At 39.1% G+C, this 18,102-nt stretch overlaps 1 protein-coding gene across 4 annotated transcripts in view; it reads right to left on the minus strand.

Annotated features, from left to right (window-relative positions):
* SYCP1 (synaptonemal complex protein 1) overlaps positions 1 to 18,102 on the minus strand; it is a 40,191-nt gene that overhangs the window by 858 nt on the left and 21,231 nt on the right. For all 4 annotated transcript variants that reach the window (XM_081913895.1, XM_081913894.1, XM_081913893.1 and 1 more), the window contains exons 19-31: positions 14,587 to 14,657; positions 12,568 to 12,649; positions 12,065 to 12,127; positions 11,380 to 11,442; positions 10,909 to 10,971; positions 9,340 to 9,456; positions 8,453 to 8,563; positions 5,956 to 6,048; positions 5,349 to 5,423; positions 3,397 to 3,456; positions 3,059 to 3,208; positions 1,506 to 1,646; positions 31 to 117 (exon numbers count right to left, since the gene is read on the minus strand). In XM_081913895.1, the coding sequence (XP_081770021.1) occupies positions 31 to 117; positions 1,506 to 1,646; positions 3,059 to 3,208; positions 3,397 to 3,456; positions 5,349 to 5,423; positions 5,956 to 6,048; positions 8,453 to 8,563; positions 9,340 to 9,456; positions 10,909 to 10,971; positions 11,380 to 11,442; positions 12,065 to 12,127; positions 12,568 to 12,649; positions 14,587 to 14,657 (1,176 nt within the window). The remainder of the gene's footprint in view (positions 1 to 30; positions 118 to 1,505; positions 1,647 to 3,058; positions 3,209 to 3,396; positions 3,457 to 5,348; positions 5,424 to 5,955; positions 6,049 to 8,452; positions 8,564 to 9,339; positions 9,457 to 10,908; positions 10,972 to 11,379; positions 11,443 to 12,064; positions 12,128 to 12,567; positions 12,650 to 14,586; positions 14,658 to 18,102) is intronic.

Consider the following 18,102-nt stretch of genomic DNA (forward strand, 5'->3'; position numbering starts at 1 on the left):
TTTTGGCTTTTAGTAAAATTGTGAAGATACCTTTTTTGGTGTCATGACACATAGGCAAGAAGTTTGTGGATAATCTTTATACAGCTTTTTAAACATTTCTTCCTCTGAAACGATGCTCTTGAAAAGAAATTGTTTTTTTAAAAATAAATGCATAATAACATCTAGAGTCTTTCTTTTCCTTTTTCAATATACAACATGGAAAAATTATTTCATTACACACATCCAGTTTATGAATAAGGGAAAACATCCTATGACTTTTTAAACTTCACAGATCTTTGTGTTCACAGATCTTTGTGTGCAGCATTATGCTAGGTACATATCAATAGTACTGTGCTAGATGGATTATGGGTCTAACCTGATGTAAGGCAGCTCCTTATGCTTTATGTTATCACTATGTATGTTGGTCCAGAACCAAGAAGGAAACAAAATGTGGTATTCAACTGAGCTTCAGTCAAAGTAGACCTATTGAAATAAGTAGACCTAACTTAGCCATGTTTACTAATTTCATTTGGTCTACTCTGATTAAAACTTAGCTGGACACCACCCAAAGAGAAGGGCACTGAGAGGGCTTAGCTGGGAATAGCTAAGAACTGAAGTGCAACCACAAGGCTGGGGCTGTATAAGCTGTTTTCTGGGAACTAAAGCAGGCCGAGTGGCAGCGCTGTCTGCTTTTAGGAGACTGCTTGCTTTTTGTATGTATATAGGAGAAAAACAAAGAAACAATTATTACAAGAATCTCTAGCTCTCTCATTAAGGAAATGAAACCCTATAGCACTGCTTCTAGACCAGCTCTAGACCATCTCACTGTTCAGAGAACTGGGGAACACATAACAATATTATGCAATCTAAAAACAGTGTTATGTTTCATATAAGTATGTAATGGAAACTACAGAAGACTGGATAGACATGACTTTCATTACACACCAAGAAATAATTTGCTTAGTTATATTACTCTATGACATTTCAAATTAGGAAGAATTTCCGATAACAATTAGAAAGATCTTTGGAAAGCTCTAAATCAGGGACATGTAATCCTTCAGATGTTGTTGGACTTCAGCTCTCATAACACCCAGACAGCATGACCAACAGTCAGTAATGATAGGAGTCCAGCATCTGTGGGGGGGGGGTCCAATCCAAGGGGGGTATCAAAAGAAATTTACCAAACATAATATATGCCTCTATCTAAGGTTTTTTGTTTTGTTTTTTTGTTCAGACCTATGTGAACCTTGAGGGGAAAATGATCTGGCTAGGTTAGTTGTTACTTCATAGGTTCCAAGGGCTCCTTGGATCAGGGAGTAGTAATCATCTGTTCTGGTGAGATAATCCCCCCCAAATAATAAATGAGATAATCATTTATATGGCTAGGAGGGGGGGCATATTTTTATGTTGTAAAGCAAAAGAAATGGCATGTGATAACAAAAAACACTTCAAATGCCTCTTTACACACACACACACACACACACACACACACACACACACACAATTTCTTATTTTCAAACTAATACCAGGAGGTCGTTCTCAGAGGTATCTGACTGAGTATCCAGTTCTAAAAGAACTTTTCTTTTTTTCTTTGTTACTTCTTCTGAAAGTAGGCTGGTGCTTTCTCTTAGTAATTTAGATTTTGGAGGTGTTTTCACAGTGTAAGTCTATATGGAATAAAAGAAATATATTTTTTAAAATCCATGATGCTAACTTTAACCTTTTTTTAAAAAAGACTCTTTTAAACCTAGAAGCCCTTGTTCACAGATCCTTTTCTTTAGAATTATGCTGTGTACAGATAGTACTGTCAGGCAGCTCCTTATGCCCTGTAATTTCTGGGCATGTGAGACCTGTCCCAATATAAGCAACCATGAATGCAGCCCCAAAATATGGAGATTCAACTACATATGTAACTTTTTTGTGTGTTCACAGAAGACTTGATTTGTAAGGAAATTTGTAGGTCTTGATTGGTTAAGGTGAAAAACATTTAGATTAATGAGAAAGGAAAATATTAATCCCAAAAAGATATATGTAGATTGTAAAGGAGTGGTCCCTACAAACTTTCTTAGGCTTTCCCAAAATAAAAATTTGTTGTGAAATAAATGCATGTGGTTGAAGTGGATTCCAACCTTTTTTCTCAGCTAGCGCTGCATAAGTATAAGCAACTTGCCTAGTGAATGGAAATGCAAAGCTAGCTTTCCAGCCTGCACTGTACTCCCTCTGAGTAAGTGGCAGTGCTGCTGCTGGCAAGGTAGCATTGCAGCTCTGGACCACTGAGTGAGCCACTTCTGTGTATGGGTTACAGATACCTCTTGGCTGGTTGCAATGATGAGTGTTCTTTCTCTGTGTGTGTATGTTGCCTTAAGACATATATGTGGAAGGCAATTATGAAGTAACAACAAGAGTGGCAAGTGATCTTCCCCAGTACGTAACTCTGCAACCCAGCTATCTTATCGGTATTAAATGATGGGGGCTATTTTCGCTAGTACTCTACCATCTGGGTGCTTAGTGAAGCTTTGATAGATGACAAACCTACACATTAAACCTACAGCCTAAACAAGTTAATGTCAGTGGCTGGAGCTTCTGATCTATATTGCTTACTTACAGCATTTAAAAGTGACAAGCTACATTACTGGTTAGCTGAGGATAGAGAAGCCATCAAAACACAATAAAGTGAAGGAATATTGCATCACTCAGTAACTACCGTACATAAAGTGGTAAATACACAACACAAAAAATAAAATAATCAGAAATCTGGAAATAAAGGTAACACAAGACAACAAAGACATGGATCTAGAAGCAGCCAGTGCAGTGGGGCAATGCCATGCCACTGCCCTCCTGACAGTGACACTGTTGCCACTTACCAGATGGGACAGGGCAGCAGTGAAATTTGGAGAATAGAAACTTTAAACTAAATATTACTTTCTAAATAGTGATTTTTTAAAAAGAAAAAGAAAATTACTTTTTCATACAAAATTTAGAAATGAGAATCTTAAATCAAACCCTGAACAAATATAGATAAACAAGTAGATAACAAACAAGTACATAAAACTGAAACGTAATATATTAAGAAACAAACCCTGGCAGGTGTCCAAGAAGACTTTTCTTTGTATTCCAACTTGTTCACGTTAGCAGGTGTAAATTTTTGGGACATTTTCTTTTTGGAATGAAGAGATGGAGAATCTAGGCTATTGGTTTTAGGTGTTTCGATGAAGGATGTTTGTGTTTTCTACAATTAATTACAGAAAGCATAAAAATATGGAGTAAGTATGAGAAGAACAGAACTACCATAACAACAAATATTACTAGAAAATTTTACTACTTCACAATGCATGTATCAGGTAGCTTATGCAATAAAAGTTGAATGCTATATTGTAGCAAAGCATAATAATTTTGAAAAACAGAAGTAATGGTCACCTGATGCCTTTTTTCTTTTTTAGAAATGTCACCTTTATTTGCTTCTCTTGCTAGCTTTTCCTAGACAGAGGGAAATAGTGCAACTTAAGAAAAACTTTTGAAGTTTTCTATTTAAATATACTTTTTTATTAGCACAAGACAATAAGGGAGCAGTTAAGTGCGAAGCTCAGAAAACCATTATCAGCTCTACCACAGTTGTTTTTTAAAAGTTAAAATCAGCTATGAAGGACCCCCTACACCCCAAGTGGATTAGGTTCATGTACTGTGGAAAGAATGTGCTTACCCCACCACCAAAGCTGTTGTACATTCCATGAGGCAAAAACAAAACAAAACAAAACACAGGTTCCAAAGTGTAGGGTTTCAGATTTCACACATTTGTCTATTTTCATATAGGGAGTCATCTTCCATTTATTAGGGAATGATCTTAGAAGATCAGAAATCTGATTCGCTGCATGTGGAATAGCAGAAAATAGAATGGTGGTTTCAAACTGTTCTTGAGGTCTAATACTCCAATTCCTCAAAAGACAGACAAAATGGATTTAAGCTAATGGCTCCTACAATAACCTGTTGCTCTCCTGACAGGAGCAGCCAATGCGAAAATTGAGTGGGGGGGAGCAACTGCATGACCTGGCCTCCTGGCAGCAGTGTTGCTGCAGTTTATCAGGAGGGAAAGAGGAATAGGCAAGGTGGTGGGGAGGTTGGCATTCAGCAAACACACCAGCAGGACAGGTGGACTGGCTCCACCAGTACATTTCATAGCACCAAACTCCCTGCCATCTTGCCGCTTCCTCTCTCCCTCCCTCCCAGTGATTTACCAATACCATGAGGCCAGGTCTGCACCATTGCCCCTTTCTGATGGCCATCCTAGCCTCCAAATGTTGTTGTACTCCAACTCCCACCAGTCCCAGGCAGCATGGCTAACGGTCAAGGTTCAAGGAGATTATACTCCTAAAATGACTAAAGACATGGGCTAGATACCTCTAGTATAGGGGAATCCTGTGGCCAATTAAAATTATCCTTTATCTTTGGTGAAGCATTACCTAGATGAGAACTCCATAGTCAAGCTAGATCAAATAATTTTTAAGGTCCAAATATATATTTCTTTTAATCTTGCCCTGACCTCACTGAGTATATGCTACCTAGCACAAAAGTATCACTGCAAATCTGCGGGAAACTAATGAACTAAGTACTTAGTTTTTGTTTCTGCAATTTCTATGTAAGGATTTCCAGGGTAATTCTCTTTACTGTGCCAGAAGTGGCTTTCTTGGTGGGATAGCTGCAATGCTAGCTTCTTGACAGCCAGGTTGCTACTGTTTGACAGGTAGGGTGCTGGAATGCTGGATTGGCTCAACTGGTGCACCTAAACCATGCCAGTTTCCCCATCACCTCAGCCTCCCCCCACTTTCTCATCATAAGCACCAGTGATCCCAAAGCCAAGACTTACAGCTCTACTGCCCCCCAGGCATCCTCATGAACTTGGTAAAAATTGCTTCTAGTGATTTATTTGATTGGACTATCACTTGGGTGCTTAATACAAATTGACAAGTCTGAATTCCATTTCAATCTGAATGTGATTTGCTCAGCTTGCATCACCACCACTTTTACAGAGCAGGTCTCTACGTAGCACAGATTAGCCAGTGCATGGCTAATCATGTTATATATATCATAAATGCATTGCTGCACATCACTCCAATCTCTGAGGAGTGCAAGATTCCAGGGGTTCCAGGTGCTTACCCAGGGTTTGTATTTCCATTGGAATAAGGGACAGCGGAGACTGTGGTGTCTTTGTGATACATGGTTTATTTACACACATATATAACCAGGGCCTATAATGGAGGGGTTCACAGCATTAACAACCCAAGAGGGTCTTGCTTCTCCCATAGCAGCAGCTATGTAACCCAGATTATTTTCACAGAATTGTGTGCATAAAATTAAAAAACCAGAAGATATACCTTCTCTTCCATTTCTATTTTAAGTTGCTCCTGAAGGGAGGAGAGTTCCTTTTTCTTATTGGAAAGTTCACTTTTCTGAGAATGATAATTAGATAAAAACTTAGTAGCTCAGACTCTATTTAAAAACTCGTTCACATGCTCAACTTTTTCAGAAAAAATACATTAAATTAAATTAAATACAATTCAAAAAATTTTTTAACTCAACCTTTCTTTGCTAAAGGATTGCAAAATAAAGTGCCTCTCTCTGCATGGCAGATAGTGATCTGACAGCAACAGTAAAAGCCACATTATTGAATTCAATTCACCATTAATATATATCTTCATCAGTACTCCTTGTCTCGTTTATTTTCATTTCAGTTTGTCCCTCATGTTTCCTATAGATGTACAGGAGTACTATAAATAGTTATAACATTTGTCTACATTTAAGAAAGTTGTCGGTTTCATTTTGACTCAAAATTGGACAGTGACTTCTAGTTCCCACACAAAAATTCCTCCATTGGATTAAAGAAACTACAGTGAATCATAATAAAATATAGAAATAGGTACTGATGGGACAGTAATGGATAACCTGTAGCCACACCATGGCTGAAATAGGAGATATTCTTACCAAAGATCCTATTGTTGATGATACCTCTTGTTCTTTTGTCTTATAGCATTCTAATATTGCATCTTTTTCTTCAACTGTCTTATCATATTGATGCTGCATAGAGGAGATGGTCATATGTTAATTCACATATAATATTTAACTGCTTATTCTGCCTGCTTGCAGCAGAGGAAGGTGGTAAGCAGCACAAGTCTATTAGCTTTGCTGAAAGACCAGCTCCAGTTGCTTTCCCTCTCCCTGAACTGTTTTCATTTCAGCTGATAATTAGCAGCATAATATCTGTTTATGCACAAATCCTAATGGAATTCAATCAGGTTTATTCTGAGGTAAGTGAGTATATAATCCTACCCTAAAAGAATGGGTGCTTCCAGATGGGTGTAGATTTTGTCTGATTCCTCCCCTCTACTTTAGTATACATGTATATTTATTTATATGAATATAAGCACTAATTTCACATTGGGAAAAAGATATAAAAAAACAAAACAAAATATTAAGTATACAAGTGAACGCAAGTGGAGGAAATATTTGAATGAATGCAACCAAACACTGGTAAGGACTCATTATCAAGCCTACCCAGTGGCAGTGAAGGCAGCAAAGAAGGCATACTTTGCTGCCTCCATTGCATCTTCATCATGTAGTCCAGCAGAGCTTTTCTGGGTTGTATGAGGCCTTTTACAGGCTGGCTCAAAGGAGGTGATAGAACCAATGGTAGCTCACTGTGACTTGTTTTGCAAAGCATTTTGAGGATAAAATTGCTTGCATCCACCAAGACCTTGACTCTGCTGTTATAGCAGATGAATCTCATGGAGTGTCCAGAGCACAGTCTAGTCCTGTTGTGTTGGATGAGTTTCAGTTGGACAAGATCCTCGGATCAGTCAGGGTGACCACTTCCTCTCTAGACCCTTGTACTTCTTGGCTGATAAAATCCAGCAGGGAGGGAACAGCTGGCTATGCCAAGGAGGTGATCAATGCCTCTTTACGAGAGGTGGTAGTCGCTGCCTGTTTGAAGAAGGCAGTGGTAAAACCACTCCTTAAAAAAAACCTTCCCTGGATTCAGAAAACCTAACAAACTACTGGACAGGGGCTATTCTCCCTTTCTTGGGCAAGGTTCTGGAGCAAGTGATCGCTTGCGGGTTTTTTAATTGAGTTGTTGTTTTATTTTTATTTTATGCATTTGATATTTTTTGTAAACTGCCCTGAGACCTTCAGGTAGAGGGTGGTATAGAAATGAAATAAATAAATAAATACATGTTGAAAGATTAACGGCACATATATCAAGGTAATTTTAATCTACTTTAGTATTTTAACTTGGATATGTTTTTAAGTATGGTTGTATTTTTTTATTTTAATGTTTTACCTTTTGATAGGTTGTATTTTACAATCATGCAGTGTACAAATTTAATGAAATAAATAAATCAATATAACACCTACACCCCCATCAGATAATACACACAACCAAGATTTCAGTCCCCAGTTTGTGGGTGTGGTTTTTTTTGTTATAAATAAATAAATCACTGACACACCAAAGTAGGTGGGAATTAAATACCATATTTTTCGCACCATAGGGTGCACCGGACCATAGGGCGCACACAGTTTTTAGGGGGGGGGGAATCAAGAAAAAAAATATTTCCCTCCCCCAGCCCCAAAGAGCAGCGTACAGGCTGCGCACAACCTCTCCCTGCCGGAGGGGTTGCGCACGGCTATGGCACAAGCCAAGGCAGCGAGCAGGATGGACCCCGCCCACTGTTTTAGCTTCCTCTTTAGCCCTGCGCAACCTCTCCTTGCCGGGAGAGGCTGCGTGGGGCTAAAGAAGCCATAGCCCTGTGCAGCCTCTCCTTGCCGGAAGGGTTGCGCGCAGCTATGGAGCAAGCCAAGGCAGGGAACAGGATGGATCCCGCTCGCTGTTTTGGCTTCCCCTTTAGCCCCGTGCAGCCTCTCCTTGCCGGGAGAGGCTGCGTGGGGTTAAAGAAGCCATAGCCCCGTGCAGCCTCTCCTTGCTGGAGGGGTTGCGCGCAGCTATGGAGCAAGCCAAGGCAGCGAACGGAATGGATCCCGCTCGCTGTTTTGGCTTCCCCTTTAGCCCCGTGCAGCCTCTCCTTGCCGGGAGAGGCTGCGTGGAGCTAAAGAAGCCATAGCCCTGTTCAGCCTCTCCCTGCCGGAGGGGTTGTGCGCGGCTATGGCACAAGCCTGCATTCGCTCCATAGGACGCACACACATTTCCCCTCAATTTTTGGAGAGGAAAAACTGCGTCCAATAGAGCAAAAAATACAGTACCTCATGAAAATGCAAATGTTTAAATTGCTACATCTGGAGCTACACTTACTTTTTTGCTGCAGCAGATCTCACTATTTAAATGTACCTTTTAATATATATAATATAAATAATAGTTCGTATGTTGGAAAATGAGAACCAATGCAGCAAATATAGCAATCCTCAGCTCCATCCCACATGGCCCTTCTCTTGATTCTAGCTTGTATGTATAAAAATAAGTTGTGTTTACCTTATGCTTTTCCATAAGTGCTACCATTTCAGTTATTTTGTGCTGACATTGAATGTCGATTTCTTTCTGCTTTGCTACTGCTTCATCAGCTACGAATTTCATTCTCTCTGCCTATTAATATCATATGTGAATGAAATAGTTTAATGAAATAATATTGATATTCAATAATTATATGTGGAACCTATGAGTTAAATTCAGTGGCTGCACAAATGGAACAGACCATCTGAACCAATATGGATAAAAATAAATCATTTTTTAAAGTAACAATTAAAGACTAAATTTTAACAAAACAAAAAAATCTGTTTCTTTTATTATAAAAAGTTGTAGATTCTAAGAGAGTAATTAATCCAACCACCCTAGTTCTAGTTAGTGGATCAAACAACAGGCTTTGAATGAACAGTGATGCTACACTGGCAAGTGAAATACCTGAGTCATACCAAAGTTCCTGATCATGGTATAATACTACTGTGCCTTTAATACAGTCTAGGAGGGTAGCACTTATTCTATGGATTTAGCCTTAGTATCTTTTATACTTGTGAAAGGAACTCCCAGTTTCATTTCTCTCATCTCAGAAATCAAACACCCACAGCTCAAGATTGTAGGATAAACCTTTCCTTTGGCTGACCAAGGCACAGAGCTTAAAGCTCTTTTTCCATCAGGTTTTCCCAGTGTGAAAGTTTTTAAGCTCTCTACCTGAAAGAAAAACCTGCATTTGAAGCTTCCTGTCCTCATCCCGAACCATAACATGTGGGGTACATTATGAGTAAGACAGAGTATGATAAACAGAGACTGCTAGGAACTGATAAGCAGATTGATAAATCCCAATCATGTAAATAAAAACGAGTTTATGCAAGTTTACAAAATGTAAAAAAAACTTGAACTCTTACCTCTTTGAAAAGTTTTTCTTCTGCTTCTCTAGCCTTCTCTATTTCATTTTTATAGTTGTCAGTTGTTTCTTTATGCAATTTCTTTATATTTTCCAACTCTAATTGTAATTTATTCACCTGTAATTTAAAATGTATGACTCAATCACAAAAGTCAAAAGACTGGCCTATGCAATCTCTAATCTGCTGGATATATTTTAGCACAGGCATCCACAACCTGTGGCCCTCCAGATGTTTTGGCCTACAACTCCCATGATCCCTAGCTAACAAGACCAGTGGTCAGGGATGATGGGAATTGTAGTCCAAAACATCTGGAGGAGCGAAGGTTGGGGATGCCTGTTTTAGCATACTGTGAACACCCCTGTCATTTTTGGGTTTTCCCTTGCAGTGATCCAAAGGAGATAAAAAGTATTCCCAAATGGACTTTTGAAGTAACTGCAATTGAAGCAGCAGTAAGGAGACAGCAACCAGTGAAGCCTTCAAAAGGGAAAGTAGCTCTTATTCTGTTATTAGATGAAGTACTGTATGTTATATTCACAGAGCTCTTTTTCTGTACTCAAAGCATATATCAGCAGAGTTTTAGAGAATTAGTAGCAGTGAACTCATATGCAGAATCAGATCTGCTGCCATTTTCTGATGAAAGTGGTGGAGTGCCAAGGAAGATATGAAGTACAGCTTCAATCCCAAGCATCTCTAGGTTCAGTACCAGGCATCTCTAGGCAAGGGCAGAGGAAGGGGTTTGTGGTAGGTGTGGGTCACTCTGGGTGTCACCACTGAGGGGGGTGACAAAATGCCGGGAGGCACTCACTGCAGGGCCTGCAGCACGCCCGAGCCATGCATCTCTCCTGGGAGAGACATGGTGGCTTGAGTGCATGCAGGCTCCGCACTGCCCAAACGGTCCGCCCACTGCCTCCCCCCCCTCAGCTGTATGGTGGCTAAGTGGGCGGAGGCAGGCACACTCCGGAGGCCCCACAGTGTGCCCTGACCCTATGGGCAGCTCACCCCACTCCTGGGCACGCCACCCCAGGGGCCTGAGCGGCCACTGTCTTTAGGTAGGAGTGGGAGATACTCCTGTCTAAAATCCTGGAGAGCCACCTTCAGTTCGTATAGATAATGCAAAACTAGATGGACCAATGGTCTGACTCAGTATAAGGCAGCTTCCTATGTCTCTGGCTGCTCTTTTAAAGATGACAAACTGTATCTCCACTTTTCAGAGCCAAGCATGTACTTGTAATTTAACTGCTCCAAATCCCAGTTCTAGTGGAAGATCATATCAGGGCAACTTGTTGAATGATCTTGGTGCTCTGCTGACTATGCAAACAAGTATTGAAGACATTCCAGAAGAACAAAACTAGAACTTGAAATGGATAATAATAATAATAATAATAATAATAATAATAATAATAATAATAATAATTTATTTATTTATACCCCACCCATCTGGCTGGGTTTCCCTAGCCACTGACTATTTCATTCACAAAAGTGAACATCTTGTAGGTCTTAATTCCTCAAATTTTATACTTCTTTCCTCTGCAACTATTATTCAAATGACACAGAAATCAAACATCTTACTTTTTCTTCTGTAATACTGGATTGCTTGCTCTCTGTTGCAACTTTCTTTCGCAAAGCCTTGTTCTGTTAACAAGTAAGGTTTTATATTTACGAAATTAAAATTATATTGTGATTTTCTGCCACTAAAGCTATGATACATAATAAGCAAATTGGGCCAGTAAAAATATTCAGTTATTTTGTCTTTATTTTTTCCCAACAATGTAGAGCATTCAACAGGATGGCCAGTGTGCACGTGCACTCGCACGCGCGTGCACACACACACACACACAGAAAATATTGGGGTACTGAATTCTGAGAAAATTCATAAAGACTGTGGGTAGCCAACCACATATGACTGTAGAAGGACAGCAGTTCTACTCTATGCTACCAGAAGTTGCTTGAGGATCCTTCCTGGTACCCTGGTATGCAATTACATTTTATAAATGATATAATTCTATATCTATATTTTTATAATTCTAAAACAGTACTTACATCTTGCTGCAATTCTTCAATATTCCTGGATTTTGTTTCAATTTGTTTCTTTAAACTGTTAATCTAAAAATTGATAAAAATATATTTCAAACAATAAGATACCAAATAAGTACTTAATGATCACTTTACTTTTGTTAAAACATCTGACAAACATGTACCCTACTGATGTTCTGTTTGTTTGTTTGTTTGTTTGTTTGTTCCTTGTTCTGATAACTTCAATAAAAATGATTTTTTTAAGAAAATGCAGGTAGATATTACAATATTAATTTTAGTTGTAATTATTTTGTTAGAACAAATCCTTTTGCATAGAATTTACTCATGAGCTTGCTAAGCTTGCTGTTGTGAATAGTTATCTCTTTATAAATCCACTGAAGTAAATGTGGCATATATAGGCAGGATTGTAACCTAGAGTAGTTGTGCTAAGATTATTTTAATTTGTATTTAAGTATGTGCATAAAATAATTTGCTTACCTGTAACTACTTTCTGAAACATGTACATCTATAAGTTATCTTAATAATAATTAAACTATGAAATCATTAAAAATGAAACAATAAACCAGTGATGATTGCAACAAGCATTTCAGTTATGCATATGCTTTTTTTCTATGTAAATACTGTTTCTGAGAAACTGAAACATTGTAGAATAAAGCATTGAACAAACATGAAGTAAATTATATTTTCATACCTTGCTTTCAAATGTTTTCAGTTGTTTTTCCTTTTTAGAAATTTCATTTTCAATATTTCGAACCTGAAATTATATTGTAAAATCTGACAAATTTTTTTAATGATAATATTTTCATAATTTAAAATCCTGCCTTTTACTGTCTTTAAGCGTACCAAAAAACCTCACATCCAGCTTTCAATATAACACTTTATCTATACAGAAAGTAATCACAGTTATTGAAAAAGGTATAAACAAGATTCCTGAATTGCATTAATTTATGATCAAGAACAATCACACGTAACACACACGTATATGTACTGGCGGTTAACCATCCCTGATATAGATAGTAAGGGGCTTACCCTAACCCTTCTGCTCTTGCCAAGTAAGATTATAAGGAACATTTGTTTCTTACATTGTTACAATTAATTAATGTTCCTACATTGTAAGCTTTATAATAAATAAATTATTTTTTAGCTCATCAGTTTACAATTAAAATATTTACATAAGAAGGACCAATATCATACATTGTCTTCACTTTCATCAAGTTTGCTTTTTGCCTCTTCATTTTTCTTTTTCATCTCTTCTTTTAGGCACTTTAATTCATTGCTACATGACAAATTAACAGAAAGGGTTATTACAGTTAACAAATAGCTGACTAAATATATAGAACAGAAAAAGTGGCTTTATTTACTCTAAGTCCGATGTTATTGAGGTATGATCTTTCTGGCAATAAGAGCTGTTTGACAATAGAACAACAGAACAGACAATAGAAGATGATGGATTCTTCATTGTTGGTTTTAAAGCAGAGTCATGGACACTTTCATTGAGATTCCTGCATTGCAGGGGATTGGACTACATGACCCGCATCGTTCCTTCCAACTATACAATTCTATTATTCTATGATTCTACTTTCCTTCCTATATGGACATCCTTTTGCATGGCAAGTTCTTTCCACTGCCCCCATCCAACCTATTGGTTCTTTGAACTGAACCCCCCCCCCCCCGAAAAAAAAACAACTTTGCAGGCTATGTTTGGTGTTGGGAATTTTGGCCCTCCAGATATTGCTGACCTGCAACTCCCATCATCCCTGGCCATTGCCCATGCTTGCTGTGACTGATGGAAGTTGTAGTTCATCAACATCTGCAGAGCCAAAGGTTCCCCTAATGCTCACTTTCAAAGGAGAAGCAAGCATTTGAAACCTCTAAATTCTTGTTTGACACAGATCAAAATCTGAGCCAGAAGACTTCCTGACTGACTCCTTCTTTGCAGATCTGATCCTGGAGAACATCATGGGGAGGTGGGGTAAAAGTCCCCAGGGAACCCTTTTACTCCAGAAACAGTGGGTGGAATTTTGCCCAGTAAATTTAGACTGTGTACCTAACATACCTTTGAACCACAAACACATTTCCCCCCTCAAATAATTATAGGTAGTGTAGTTTACTACTTACAGAATTATAATACATAGAAACCCTTAACAAATGCTGAGAATTCTTTGAAGGAAAGAATGTGCTTCAGATGTGTTTAAAGGTATATACACAGACTCAGTTTTCCCTAAACCAACTATTAAAAGCTTCTACCTAGCAAGGCAATGATGTGATCAGAATAGAGCCCAACCCAGCTAACCCCTCGTCAACCTACGGAAATGTCTCTTTTCATTTTGCTACATGCTGCATTGAAGAACTGAGACTAGGGGGTCCCCCAGCGAGGTAGGCTTTTCCCTCTAGCAGCAGGGTGTTTTTTTGTGGAACAGTCTTTGAAAGTAAGACAATGTTTTAGGGAGGTGGTCTTATTTTCAATGTCTCAGGCAATGAACCAATTGTTTTGATAATAATTTGATTCATTTTTGGTGAAGAAATCTAGTGTCCAGTGATGGATACAAGGGTTCAACTGGACAAGGCCCATTATTTAATAAGATATCATTAATCTTTACACCTATTTCATTTCCACATTTTAAATGTGAGGGTAAATTAAATTGATTTGAAATTTTAAAAACTTTCAGTAACAGCTAAGAACTGATTCTGAATAATGTACTAATTTCAAACTGATCTATGTCAGTTAAGTTTAACAAAAGAGGCATTAGTATATAAGAATAAAGACAATAGGCTGAGTCCAGACTTAACCTGCACTTTAAAGCTCAGTTGGAACAAATGGCAATCTGTGGAAAACCCAAATCAATGTTTGTTCTGATTGAGCGCCGAAGAGAGGATTTCTGCGGGGAAAGCTCCAGGGCAAAAACAACAACATTCAGACACAGAGCTTTTCGTCATGGACCTTAGTTGCACTTAGTTCCTAAGAAAGTCAATGGCCTTACGTCATGACTGACTGGATCCATCAATTTCAATAGGACTTGAACTATCTTAAAAAGCAATCCTAACGGTGTCTAGTCAGATGTAAGGCCTGCTGAATTCAAAGGGGTTTACTCCCAGGTTAGTAAGATTAGGATTGCAGTAAGAACCTAATACTGTGAAATTATAATAGAAACTGAAAATATTCTATAGTAAAACATTCTATAATATAGTGAAAAGATTCTCATTTTTTCTTGCCTTAACTGGATGTTTGTTTCTTTTAGGTTTTGTATTTGCTTTTCAGCCTTTTCTCCAATCTTTTTATTGTCCTGAACAAAATTAAAAGCAATCTGTTACTGAAAATAGGTATGATATGCATGGAACTTTATATACTAATATAAAAATGGCCACAAATGGAACATTTACCTTGGATAGCCCACTGCCACAAATAAATTTCACAATATAATATGCAAACATAGTAAAAATGTGAATGCAATATAGAATATGCAATACAGAAAGCAACAAGGGTGTGAGCGCCATCTTCTGATATTCTGAAGAGAATGGGTTGCTATTGAGTGAGAGGCAGAAGTCACAATGTGTTTCCAATTCAGATTCTAGATGCCCAGGGGAATGCCATGGGGAGGAACAACTTTGGTAAGAACTTAGATGAGCTGTTCCTGTTTACACACTTGGATAACCTGGGTGGATAGATAATGATGTAAGTTGCCACTGAAAGATTGGTTGCAAATATTGCATTTTGACTGTTGGGAAGTACATAATGAGCACAGTGGGATATGGTGGAGTAAGCATGGTGAGGTGGAGGGTATTGGCATGTTTCTGGAAGGGGAAGTTATTATATGGTAAAATATAGGTATCAAAAAAAATAGAGAGGGGGATTGGCTGCAGGCTGCTCCCTCTACCTTGCAGCCAAGTAACTGGTGATTTGGTGATTGGTGGAACTGTTATTCAATGCCAGGTACATAATAAGTCCACCCTCATCTATGATTTAATTATGGATGAGAGAGCTGAATTTGCTTGTATAAGCAAGACCTGGTTGGTAAGCTGGGTGGAGTAGATTTGACAAAGTTATTCCCACCCTGACACACACACCTCTAGGTACTCAGTACAGCACCAACCAAGGCTAAAGGACTAGGGGTTGAGAGTCTCTGTGGTCCATCTCGTCTGCTTACCAGAAAACCCTGTTTGCCTTGCAGTGCATCCTGAGAGATACTACCTGTTGTTAGGTCAACAGGACTGGGGTTGCAGATGGTGTACCTACTGCCCAATAGCCTCCCTGCTTGAGCTCATTCAAAACACTACCCAACCCTTTGTCACGTATATGCAAAACTGATAACAATACAAACAACATAACAGGCTGTATGTAACTATATAAATTCTTTTTCAAGTCCGATTCAACATATCATATCAAAATAAATGGTTCTATAGAACAACTTATCATATAAACTAAACATACTGTGAGAAATTAAAGCCCAGCAGATTGACCAGGAAATACAATCTATTCAGTTCTTATATTAGCAATATCCATGGTGTGGAATTCTTATATCAATCTTGTAGTGTTCCACGTGAAGATGCTTGTAAGAATTCTAGCTTTCCTTGTATGCAGGTATCAGACGAAGAACTTAGAAGAATGGCACATACAGAAAATAATACAAGGATTCCAGGATAATTCCTTGTTTTGCCCAACCGGGCTTCATCAGCTGTGCATACTCTGGATTATATAAACGAACATAATGAGATGTCTATAGAACCATATATTTTGATATGATATGTTGAATCACACTTGAAAAAGAATTTATATAGTTACATACAGCCTGTTACGTTGTTTGTGTTGTTATCCCTGATTGAGCTGGCAGAAGTAGTCTCAACAGTGGTGCAGACAGTGGTTCTGGATGACTTCAACATTCACACAGAGGTTGCCTAGCTTGGACCAGCTCAATACTTCAAGGCCTCCATGACATCTATGGAGCTGTTTCAAGTTGTCTTGGGCCAATACACAGTACATGCTTGATATACTATTTACTTCAGGGCAAGTTAAGAATAGTTTGGATAGTGGAAGAATAGAGCTGACCCATTTGTTATGACTAGACCTCTATCTGATAAAGTTTGGACTTAGGACACCAGCCCTTTATATAGAGGTAGGAGATTTATTTGGATGGTTTATCCCTGGAGATTTATGGAATCTGATAAATATTCCAGTAAAAACAGTTGATGAACCTGTGAAAATCCTTGCATCTTTTTGGTACAGTGAGATGAGGAGGGCTATTGGCATGATAGTTCTGGACTACCCCACTCCAACATTGTGCTCCTTGGTTTTCCTCTGAGTGATGAGCAATGAGCAATGAAACAGGTTGGATGAGGGCTAGAGAGTAAGTGATGTAAGATTCAGTGTGAAGCCAATAAAACTAGAGCAAATAACCGCCTCTACCATGTAGCAGTTGTCAGCAAAAAAGAACCATTGATGCCTCCATGTCCTCAAGTAGTCACTCAACAGAGCTCTTTTGCGTGGTAAAAAAAAGCTGGTATTACCTGTCCCTGTTAATAGGACACTGATACAGTCAAAGACTTTGCTGTGGTCATTTTGCTAGGCACTTTGAGGACAAAATCTATCATCTTCATGCTGATCTTGATGCCAGTGATAATATAGTCTCTGGTGAGGAATCCAGTATGCTATTTTATTCAATTCTATATTAACATTTCCAGTTATTGAGGCCTGATGTGGACAATGTACTTTTGTCCTTCCATCCCATCAGTGGCGTAGCGTGGGGGGTGCAGGGGGGGCCGGCCGCACCGGGCGCAACATCTGGGGGTTAGGGAAATCCACGGGTTAGGGGGCGCAAATCCGTGGGTTAGGGGGCGCAAATTACTTGCCTTGCCCCGGGTGCTGATAACCCACTCTACGCCACTGCATCCCATTTCTTACTGTTTCAGTCCTTGAACATCCTGGCTTGTTCGTGAAAATTTGGTGAGTGAGACAAGGTGGATTCAGTGGGTGGTTAAAGCATTCTTGTGTTGGGCAGTCCTCACCACCTTAAAGGAGGCAATGGTGTGTTCACTCTTGGAAAAAACCTTCCTGGACCCTGAGGTACTTGATAACTACTGCCCAGTTGCTCATACCCGGGGCGGGGGGGGGATGCTCAAGAGGGTGGTGCAAGTTCAACTACAGACCTTTTTTGGAAGAAATTGATTATATGGACCATTGCAATCTGGGTTTAGGCCTGGTTTGGCAGAGAATTAGCCTTGGTCACCTGGACAAATGACAATCTCCAGAGGAGGGACAGACACAGTGCAACCATATTGCTTCTGCTGGCTCTCCCAGCAACTTTTAGTATCATTGATCCTCCTGAAGAGTTTTTGTGAACTGGTGCTTAGGAGCATTGTTCCACGTAGCTCCATTCCTTCTTGCATAGCCAGTCTCCGATGATAGCACAGGGGCTATGTGCCTATACCCTGGCAACTCAGTAACAGGGTGCCAAAAGGCACTGTTGTATGCCTAATGCTATTAAATAACTAATGTTATTTAAGCCATTGGGGTGGGCCAGCGTGGTGTGTTTTGTCCCTTGCTGGGCACATATCACAGCAGGCCTAAGGGAGGTGCTCTGGCTACCTGTTGGCCATCCATCTCTGTTCTGGCTAGCTGTTAGCCATCCAAATATTTCTTTTCTTGATACTTACATATAAAGTCCTAAACAACTATGAATCACATTAGTGAAATACCAACGTCTCCTACATTGCCAGGTAAAACTGTCAACAAAT

The sequence above is a fragment of the Podarcis melisellensis genome (assembly GCF_964234715.1).
Source record: "Podarcis melisellensis genome assembly, chromosome: 6".
In the NCBI taxonomy this organism is placed as follows: Eukaryota; Metazoa; Chordata; class Lepidosauria; order Squamata; family Lacertidae; genus Podarcis; species Podarcis melisellensis.